The sequence below is a fragment of the Lagenorhynchus albirostris genome, chromosome 2 (assembly GCF_949774975.1).
Source record: "Lagenorhynchus albirostris chromosome 2, mLagAlb1.1, whole genome shotgun sequence".
Taxonomy (NCBI): domain Eukaryota; kingdom Metazoa; phylum Chordata; class Mammalia; order Artiodactyla; family Delphinidae; genus Lagenorhynchus; species Lagenorhynchus albirostris.
The window spans coordinates 69,791,115-69,801,970 of record NC_083096.1 but is presented as its reverse complement, the minus strand read 5'-3'; the positions used below and the strand labels follow the sequence as shown (position 1 = coordinate 69,801,970).

The following is a 10,856-nucleotide window of genomic DNA, read 5'->3' as shown; positions in this document are numbered from 1 at the left end:
CGTTTGTTTCTGAATCTTTTGGCGGGGAGGGAAGTAAATAAGGAGGTGCATCTTTATTTGCAAGGTAAAGGATAAAATATGGGACCTAGTTTGATATTGTGAGCCATTAACCAGATGGACCCCAAACCACAAATCATATGCTTGCCCATGCCCCGTGCAAATTCTACCCCTAATACTGGGTGAAAGCTTCAGGCTAGAGCTAAGCATTCTGAACAAAACATTTAATTAACAAAAAAAAATTACAATAGCAGAGAAAATAATAACAATAAAGAGAAATTAGAAGAAGTGGGAATCAGGGTAGAAAAAAATGCAAAGGCCTCGGTCTCTAGGAGACCAACACTCCAGCTGAGCTGGACTTAGCCCCAGCCCCATCTGAGTTTTCCTTGGCTCCTGGCTTCTCGTCTTCCCCCATGAGACGAATATTGTGCTTTTCCCGGAATTCATTTAGTTCTTTTCCCTTTGCCTGAAGCTGCTGTGTCAGTGTCTCAATGATCTTCTGTATCTAGAGGGCAAACGACAGGGATTATGTAAGGATTTCAGGACTCCCTTCCCCCATCTGTTACAGACTATGGTTGGGGGAAGTGAAGGAGTGATGATACCTCTAACCTCAACTTTAACCAAGTATTAATAGTAGAGCCCAGACACAAAAAGTATTCCTTTCTTTAAAACAAGGTTTATAAGCTGTAGTATACGTAAGAATCACCTGGGCTGCTTATTTTTAAAATGCCACTTCATGGCTCCCATCCCCAAAGGTTCTGAATCAGTGGGTACAGGAGAGGGTCCGGGAAGCTGCATTTTAAATTAGTCTTCCAGGTGATTTGGATATACGTAGCCATGGACTACACTGTGAGAAACTCCACTCTAACCACCTCCCCTCCCCCAATTCAGCCAGAAAAGAGGCATAGTCAGCAACTCCTTTGTCTAAGGAGTTAGCCGTAGCATAACTAAAGAGCATAGGCTGATAGGCTATTTATGCTGCCTTCAACACGAGTTCCTACCCACACTTTCCTCCCCCACATTCCCTAAAGCCCTGGCCTCCCTTTCCTTACTCCTTGGTTGCCCAGAGCATCTATGCAGGGATTCTTGCTCACCTGCTCCTTGTTGTTCTCCAAGGCAGGCAGCACCTCTTTGACAGTCCGCTCCACCAGTACCCCTCCAACCATGCGGTAGCACTTGCGGGTCTCATCTACCTCCTTCAGAGTATCGATCACTAGGCTGAGGTAGGAGGATAAGGCAGGATCTGAGAATTCAGTCCCACTCTGCTGCAACCCTCTCTTACAAAACGGCCCATCCCCCCCCAAAAAAAAGGGGCCCATCCGACTCTCCTGTTGTTTGCTTCTCCCGGCTTCCTCACCTGTGCTCATTCAACTCCATCTCCAGCTCAGCTGCTTTGGATGCCAGGCCACGCTGTTCCTGCCGAAGGCGGTTGAAGCCAGCGATTACCTAAGAAGGTGAGAAAGAGATAAAGGTGAGAGAGGGGACAGTGGAAATGGCAGAGGGTCAGCATAGGATAGCAGGCTTTACAAAGATGCAGTAGTAGACACCTATCTTGGAAAAGGAGTAGAACAGTTTGCAGTTTCTAAATTAAGTCTGGAATTCCATTCACCCAACACTGAGTGCCTACTAGGGGTGAGATACTTGCTAGGCCATCTTGCAGCTTAGTTCGGTGAGGATTAGGCATTTGTTACATAGGAATGGGGGCGGAGAGCTACTGGAGCACCTACAGTGGAGCTTAAACTTGCAGGTAAAGAGGGATGTCAGGAAAGGCTTTGTAACGAGTAACTTTATTTTATTTTATTTTATTTATTTATTTATTTATTTTTGGCTGTGTTGGGTCTTTGTTGCTGCACGCGGGCTTTCTCTAGTTGTGGTGAGCGGGCGCTACTCTTCGTTGCGGTGCGCGGGCTTCTCATTGCGCACCGCAACGAAGAGAAGTGGCTTCTCTTGTTGTGGAGCACGGGCTCTAGGCGCGCAGGCTTCAGTAGTTATGGCACATGGGCTTAGTTGCTCCATGGCATGTGGGATCTTCCCGGACCAGGGCCCGAACCCGTGTCCCTTGCATTGGCAGGCGGATTCTTAACCACTGCGCCACCAGGGAAGTCCCATGTAACAAGTAACTCTTGTTTGGGTCCGCCCAGCAGCCCTCCCATTAGGCAAGTGCCCCTCCTAATTCACTGGGGTTCTTGTGAGGCTACTAATCACAGGGCCCTTGCTCTTTGACCACAGGGGCAGTGACCTATATTCTATACTATAGGAATTGAATTTGGGGTAGAGACAAACAGGTACAGAAGGCAGCTGGAGCTAAGACACCTATAGTTGTCCTATAAAGATGGTCCTCCATTCCTATTCCTAAAATCCCCAAAGCTGCCCTAGTTATTGAACTCTGTGTGGCCTAGTTGTTTAATGTTCCTTTTCACTGTGTTCAATTCTGTGACCTACCACCGTCCTTCTAAAACACTCTTTAAAAAAAAATAATAAATAAGTTGCCCAAAGCCTGCATCTGTAGCCTCTAAACCCTAACTGATACAGGCTTCCTGAGAGATAATGCCTTAACTGAAGCCTGAAGGATGAGAACCTGGGGGTGGGGGTGGGGGTAGTGGTACAAAAGAAGCATAATAACACACATAAAGACCCAAAGAAGTGATTACCACCAGCTTCCTGTTCCCCAGAAACTGAGCAGAGAATTGAACAGTGTGAAAATCAGACAGGGTACTAACACCACCACCAGCATCACTTCTAGTATAGGGCTCTGAGGACTGTATTTGGAAAGACAAAAGACCAGGTTTCAAGTTTTGCCTCTGCCACATTTTGGCTTTATGAACTCTGACAGACTTTTAGCCCTGTTCATTCAACCCTGGCTACACATTAGAATCACCAGGGGACCATTTTTAAAATGTGAATAGTGGAGCCTAAGAACAATTACACAATCACTGGGAGTGAGGCCCAGGCCTCAGTATTTAAAAAAAGATGTCCCATGAAATTCTCATGTGCAGCCAGAACTGAGAACCACTGGGTTAATGTCTCTGAGCCTTAGTTTCCTAACCTGTAAAAGGGGATGATACCTACTTCATAGGGCTGTTGTATCACGTGAATGAATTAATGTGAAACGGCTTTGTAAGCAGTGAAGTGCATTAATTACTATTATGACCTTCTCTCCAAACCCAAAGTGTACCTTGGACCCTCCTGGTCCACTGAGAGCAGTGAGCCCATTCATTCAAACCACTGCCAAATCTCTCACTCTCATTTACATCATCTCTAGTCTCACTGCCATCACTGACTAACCACCTCATCTTTGCTAGGGTCCCTTATCTCTAGCTCTTTCTCTCCGCAAGATTCATATACAGCTAAGATAATCCAAACGACTGTCCTGTACCACCCCTACAGCCTTTCTACTGCCCAATAAATGAAGGAATAAATTTGACTAGGAACTTGTCATTAGAGCAACTTGTTTCCTTCTCCCATCCATCATCCTTTCATCTCAATCCGCTTCATCCACTCATTTCAGCAAACGCCTTGGAAATCTCACTCATCTACAAGCTGTTTTTCCTTCACCTTCATTGCCTATATCAAAACTATTCCATTTATAATTAGCATTTTCTCCACTGTCAATGTTACAGATCAAAATACTTTCCTCTAAGAAAATTCCACAACTAAACTAGACTCTAGATGTTCTCCTAGCACCCAAATGACATCCACTCTTCTGCATGTATGTCGTATTTAACACACACTAATGAACGCAGCTTAAATGTCTAAAATTTCTGAGGCCTGAACTTATTTTCCTTAGTGATTAGTAGGAATCTACTTTTCAACCACCAATTTAACACTATAGGCAAAAAGATTTTAATTCCAACTTTTCTTCAAATACTTTTGCTAATTAACAACCCCTATTTCCTCTTGGTCCAGTTATAGAGTTTATTACAACACCAAACTAAAGTAAATATATCTAAGTGTATGAGTTATCCACAGTTGTTATGGAAAATTTCAGCCACTGATGCACTTGAAGAAAATGAAATCTCTTAGCAGCTAACTGACAACTAACTTTTAGTTAAACGCAAAATAAGCTGATATTAACCTGCCATCTCTGAGGTCTGCCAGGTAATGAAGACAGAGAGGCTATGCTCTATTCCCACATTCTTCCTCCTAAAATACAACTTACTAGTGGTTTTCTCCCCTATGGCTTGACCTAATTTTCCTTCCCTTTCCCTTATTTCGTGTTCTCCTAAAGCAGTCTGGCATGAGTAGGGATGGCCAGGTCACTGTTGACTCTCTCAACCCTATTAAATCATCTAACATATAAACATCCCTGCTGAAAAAGAATCCAATTAAAATACCAACTATTTTTCCTTTTTTTTTCTTTTGGCAGTGCGGCACAGCATGCGGGATCTTAGTTTCCCCGACCAGGGATGGAACCTGTGACCCCTGCAGTGGAAGCACGGAGTCCTAACCACTGGACCGCCAGGAAATTCCCTATTTTTCCTATTCTAAAGTAACTTCAAGCCTTACAACCATGCAGAGCTCTTTACATTTTCATATTTGGCATGTACAAATAATTTTACACAGGACACAATCATCTTTTTTTTGTTGTTCCCAGTGATTAAGAATCCACCTGCCAGACATAGAGAATGGACTTGAGGACACGGGGAGGGGGAAGGGTAAGCTGGGACGAAGTGAGAGAGTGCCACTGACATATATACACTACCAAATGTAAAATAGATAGCTAGTGGGAAGCAGCTGCATAGCACCGGGAGATCAGCTCTGTGCTTTGTGACCACCTAGAGAGGTGTGATATAGGGAGGGTGGGAGGGAGGCTCAAGAGAAAGGGGATATGGGAATATATGTATATGTATAGCTGATTCACTTTGTTATACAGCAGAAACTAACACAACAATGTAAAGCAATTATACTCCAATAAAGATGTTAAAAAAAAAAAGAATCCACTTGCCAATGCATGGGACACGGGTTCAAGCCCTGTTCTGGGAAGATCCCACATGCCACAGAGCAACTAAGCCCGTGTGCCGCAACTACTGAGCCTGCACTCTAGAGCCTGCGAGCCACAACTACTGAGCCCGAGTGCCACAACTACGGAAGCCCACGTGCCTAGAGCCCATGCTCCGCAACGAGAAGCCACCACAATGAGAAGCCTGTGCACCACAACAGAGTAGCCCCCGCTCACTGCAACTAGAGAAAGCCCGCCTGCAGCAACGAAGACCCAGTGCAGCCAAAAATAAAATAAATAAGATAAACAAGTTAAAAAAAAAAAGTTCACACACGCAACTGTAAAAAAAAAAAAGTCAAACTATTTCCACTTGATTTATTTTGGTTTTCTTTTCTTTCTTTTTTGTTTAATTGATACCATATAATTTTGATAACTTTGGGGAAAATCTACAATCATTACATTTATCCCCAAAAGGTCCTTTGGTCTTCTCATCTACATGATATTTACTCTTATTGGGTTCAATGGAACAATAAAAGAGGTAGAGAATTATGACTGGATGCATCTGGAAAAGCATTTTCTGGGCTATTGCTGCACTAAATATCTTCTTTTCAGTTCAGTGCCCCCTTTTCTGACAAACATACTCAACTCTAAAAATTTCTCCGACCTTATCAAATGATGATTTGACCATCGTCAAATGATGATTCTCATCCCTTCTCTTCATCAAATATTTTAGGACTAGTCTACATGCACTGCCTCCACTTCCTCACCTCCCAATTCATTTTTTTAATTTATTTTTTTGGTCAGGGCATGAGGCTTGCGGGATCTTAGTTCCCCAACCAGGGACTGAACCTGGGCCATGGCAGTGAAAGCACCGAGTCCTAACCACTGGACCGCCAGGGAATTCCCAAGTTACTTTTTTGTTGTTGTTACTTCTCTTTTTAATCTAAGTTTTTTCAAAAAAATGGAGATATCTGCCTCATAGGATGTTGAGAGGATTCATTAATTACATCAAGGACTTAGGACAATATCCAGCATACAACAGATTGTCAATGAACAGTGCCTGCTATTATTATAAAACACCTCCCCCCCCTAAATGTCCTATGGATACCTTAAACTCAGGTCATTCAAAGCTGAATTTTCTTTTACTCCATTTTAAACTGCTCTTCTTCTTGTCTCCCCTATTTCTGCTAGTGACATGACTCTAGCCTGGTAGGAAACCCTGGTTTCATCTTTGGACACACCCTTATCCCATCAACTGCCAAATTTATTGCCTCTACCTCAGCAATTTTTCTTAGGCTTACTGACATCACCCTAGTTGAGGCCTTCATTACCTCTTGTCTGAACTACTGCAACAGTCTTCTAAATTATCTCCCCATTTTTGGACTCTCCAAATCCATCCTATACATTGTTGCTAATTTAATTCTTTTAGCACTTGGGTGACATAGAAAAATATTCGTGATATATTATTAGGCTTAAAAAGCAGATTACGGGGACTTTCCTGGTGGTCCAGTGGTAAAGAATCCGCCTTACAATGCAGGGGCCGGGGGTTTGATCCCTGGTCGGGGAACTGAGATCCCACATGCCAAGGGGCAACTAAGCCTGCACACCACAACTACTGAGCTCATGCGCTTCAGCTAGGGCCCACGTGCGGCAAACTACACAGCCCACACACCCTGGAGGCTGCATGCCACAACTAGAGAAGAGAAAACCCACATGCCACAACTAGAGAGAAGCCCGCGTGCCGCAACTAAGACCCGATGCAGCCTAAAATAAATAAATAATAAATAAATCTTTTTAAGAGAAAAAAGCAGATTACCAAACAGCAAATAGTGTATAATACTAATTTTATAAAATTAAATATGTAAAATATACAGGCCCTCCCTTTCCATCTACACACACATATACAAAAACATAAAGGAGGGGGGAACCTCTCAAAGGATATATTTCAAAATGGTAAGAATAGTTACCTCTGGATAGTAGGATCATAGGTAAAGTAGGATCATGGGTAATTTATTTCTTATTTTGTACTTCTTGTGTTTTCTACAATTTCTAAAATGAATGTGTATAATTTTATGTAATAAAAAAAATTAATAGTATAACATATACCCTTCTATGTCTCCCTCACTGCTTACATTAAAAAGTCCTGAATTCTTTGCCATGCAAAGACTCAGCTTGCTTTAAGGACTACATCTTTCTAACTTATAACTCATGATTTAGCTAAACTAGTCACTGCACTTCATGTCAATGTATGCTTTCCTCATAGGGTAAGATCTCTTCTTACCCTATTCCCTATATTCTATTTCTACTGTCACCTGTTCAAATTTATCCAATCCTTCCGGCTCAGCCCAAATATCTCTAATAGGATTATGGTATAAAAAATAGGTCTGTCTGATGCTCAAGGCCCTCAATTAAAAGCCCTGCTCTCCCAGTTACTGACACTGGGTAAGTTAGCTAAAGCCTCCGAAATTCAAACATCCTGAGGACAATACTGCTACTTCAAATGGCAGTAATTAAGTAACAGAAGATAAAACAAGTAAAGTGCCTAGCTCAATGTGCCACTTGCCTCCATCTTGTCTATATGGCTCAAATTTTCACCAGTGATAAGTATAATATTTTTTACCCAGTGTCCTCTCTGGAACACAAACAAAGGCCAGAGAATGTTAAGCAAGGAAAGCCTCAGAACTCAGTTACCACAATTCTTCAGTCTCTTTCGAGGGCTTCTTTTTCTCTACCACCCCTTAACTATTAGTTTCACTCCTGTTCTACTTCTTTGTTCACTTTCTGTACAAACTGTAGGTGATTTCATCCACAGCCATGGCTTTGTCTACCATCTATAAACTTATAATTCTCTAATCTGTATCTCCAACTCAGATTTCTTTCTGTAACTCAAGATTATAAATCAAACAACCTGCTAAATGTCTCTACCTGGATATCCCACAAGAAACCCAAATTCAAACTTATTTTCTCCCCAAACCTGTCCATCTTCCTACATTCCCTGTGGCACCATCAAAAACAGAAACCTGAGGGACATCCTAGATTCCTCTTTTATCTCTTTTTCTCCACGTCCAAGTCTTGCAGTCCATCCCAAACTTTAAGTCCACCTGCATCCCAAACATGTCAGGCAGTTTCATGCCACAGTGTTTTTAAACACATTACTCCCTCTACCTAGAAAATCCTCCATTTCCTTCTTTGCTTGACTAACTTCTCTCATCCTTTAGAATTGAGCTGAAGGATTATCATTTTTACAAAACAAAGTAATTAACACTTATTAAGCACGTAGTATATTCCAATCACTGTGCAAAACACTTTGTATGCGTTGTCTAGCCTAATAATTGAAATACAGTGAGGTAAGCACCATTACGTTTCCACAGAAGAAGACCAAAAGAAGTAACTCATGGGAGGTCATATATAGGTAGTAAAAGGTAGAAATGTGATTCAAATACAGATCTATCTGAACCCAGTGCACTCATTACACTCTTAGCCACCCCACTATACCACACTTCCCTTTCCCACCCACCCCCCAATCTCATAATCTCCTGCTTAGTTAGAGGTCCCTCCTCTAGCTGCCATTAAGAAGGCCCGTGAGGAACATTATAAAACTTACTTTTTGGCAACCTAATCAAAAAATGGGCAGAGGCCTAAATAGACATTTCTCCAAAGAAGACATACAGATTGCCAAGAAGCACATGAAAAGCTGCTCAACATCACTAATTATTAGAGAAATGCAAATCAAAACTACAATGAGGTATCACCTCACACCAGTTAGAATGGGCATCATCAGAAAATCTACAAACAGCAAATGCTGGAGAGGGTGTGGAGAAAAGGGAACCCTCTTGCACTGTTGGTAGGAATGTAAACTGATACAGCCACTATGGAGAACAGTATGGAGGTTCCTTAAAAAACTAAAAATAGAACTACCATACCACCCAGCAATCCCACTACTGGGCATATACTCTGAGAAAACCATAATTCAAAAAGACACATGCACCCCAATGTTCATTGCAGCACTATTTACAATAGCCAGGTCATGGAAGCAAACTAAATGCCCATCAACAGACGAATGGATAAAGATGTAGTACATATATACAATGGAATATTACTCAGCCATAAAAAGAAACGAAACTGGGCCATTTGTTGAGACGTGGATGGATATAGAGACTGTCATACAGAGTGAAGTAAGTCAGAAAGAGAAAAACAAGTATCGTATATTAACGCATATATGTGGAACCTAGAAAAATGGTACAGATGAACCTGTTTGCAGGGCAGAAATAAAGACACAGATGTAGAGAAACAAATGTATGCACACCAAGGGGGGAAAGTGGCGGGAGAGGGGTGGTGGTGGGATGAATTGGGAGATTGGGATTGACATATATACACTAATATGTATAAAATAGATAACTAATAAGAACCTGCTGTATAAAAAATAATGTAAAATTCAAAAAAAAAACTGTTTGCTTTGTCTTTTCTCAAATGAGTCTGTGTTAACTTGAAAACAAGGTCTATTTCATTTATCTTTTTCCCTGTACCCAGCAGAATGTCTGACACATGGCAGACCCTCAAAAAGTATTAAGTTCCTTCTCCCTTGCCTTTTTCCCCCTAAGTCAGAAACTATCTCTTCTTTCCTCCCCAAAATTCCATAGCACTTTATATCTCCCTTAGATATATTTCTGCCTCACATTAACATTTTGTATGTCATATTTTTCCCACCAGACTATAAGCTCTTTGACTGTAGGGGTCAGTTTTAAAGATCTTTATGCAAATACCTCTGCCTATAGTAACTGTTCAACAAATAACTGATAAATGAAACTATAATTTAAAAAGCTGTTGTTGGGGCTTCCCTGGTGGCCCAGTGGTTGAGAGTCCGCCTGCCGATGCAGAGGACACGGGTTCGTGCCCCGGGCCGGGAAGATCCCACATGCCGCGGAGCGGCTGGGCCCATGAGCCATGGCCGCTGAGCCTGCGCGTCCGGAGCCTGTGCTCCGCAACGGGAGAGGCCACAAATCATAGTCTCTCTGCAAATAAAGCACTTTTAAAAAGTTTTTAAAAAAAAAAAAAAAAAAAAAGCTGTTGTTTTGACTACGTTTCCCTATTACGCAGATTTCTTCCCACCCCTAGTAAACACTAGCCCCACTATTAGCAAACCATGGTTCCCAAGCCACAAGGGGCTTTTCTGATTAATTTATCAAACGTTTCCCGGTGCTAGGCAAGGCACTAGGGGAAATGCATGCTCGGATTCTTAGTAAAGGATTTCTGGTCTCTAAAAAAAATTCAATCTAGTAATGACTCCCGAATCAAAATAGTATGAAACACTAGACTGTTCGAGTATGTGAGTCACGTGTCTCTGCAGAGCGATGACGATTTTCAACGTGGTTTCAGGGTCCAGTAACAGACTACACTCCCAGCCGTTGACTAATCCCCTGGGATTCGTTAGAAGCTGCCTTGCCCAGCCATACCCTGTTTGAAGGTGCGGAGGAAAATAGGGAAAGTGACCACCCATCTTTCCTCAGACTTGCGCATCCTCCCAGACCCTGCTTCTCAGAGCTTTTCTATCCCCCTGGCTCACTCAACACCCCGAGGGGGCGTGGCTTTCACCTACCAATCCGCCTACTCTCTCCCCGGGGGCTCGGCTAGCTTCTCCAAGGACCCGCCCCTCTCTGGGTGGCCACGCAAATGTGGGACTGGAGTAAAGGTCTGCACCAGCCACAGGCTTCCCTCGTTCTCACATCGACTCCGGACCCAGCCGGGTTGCCCTCCTTCGCGTTCCCTGCTCCCCACCTGCTCTGCTGACACCGTCCCCTTCCCCGCGCCGCTCCCGCTGTTCTTGCCAGTGCGACCGCTGTTCTCCGCCATCTTCACCGCCTGCTGGGCTTCCGGCCTGCGTAGCTCAGCCCACCCGCCCTGCGTCACGTCCGGTCTCGGA

General features: G+C 43.0%; 1 protein-coding gene across 1 annotated transcript; it reads right to left on the bottom strand.

Annotated features, from left to right (window-relative positions):
- Window positions 1-206: 206 nt before the first annotated feature.
- On the bottom strand, window positions 207-10,820 carry PFDN2 (prefoldin subunit 2). The gene is made up of 4 exons (XM_060134984.1): window positions 10,712-10,820; window positions 1,355-1,443; window positions 1,092-1,215; window positions 207-502 (listed from the first exon to the last, which is right to left on the bottom strand). Exons 1-4 carry the CDS (start codon window positions 10,784-10,786, stop codon window positions 326-328), a joined length of 465 nt encoding a protein of 154 aa, XP_059990967.1. The 5' UTR covers window positions 10,787-10,820; the 3' UTR covers window positions 207-325.
- Window positions 10,821-10,856: the final 36 nt, after the last annotated feature.

What these genes read in the sequence shown, in the direction of transcription:
- PFDN2 (XM_060134984.1), bottom strand. Translation starts at nt 10,786, where the DNA reads ATGGCGGAGAACAGCGGTCGCACTGGCAAGAACAGCGGGAGCGGCGCG. An exon ending in GGACGGTGTCAGCAGAGCAG is followed by an intron (nt 1,444 to 10,711) that starts GTGGGGAGCAGG and finishes TCACCTTCTTAG; the next exon opens with GTAATCGCTGGCTTCAACCG. An exon ending in ATGGAGTTGAATGAGCACAG is followed by an intron (nt 1,216 to 1,354) that starts GTGAGGAAGCCG and finishes CTCCTACCTCAG; the next exon opens with CCTAGTGATCGATACTCTGA.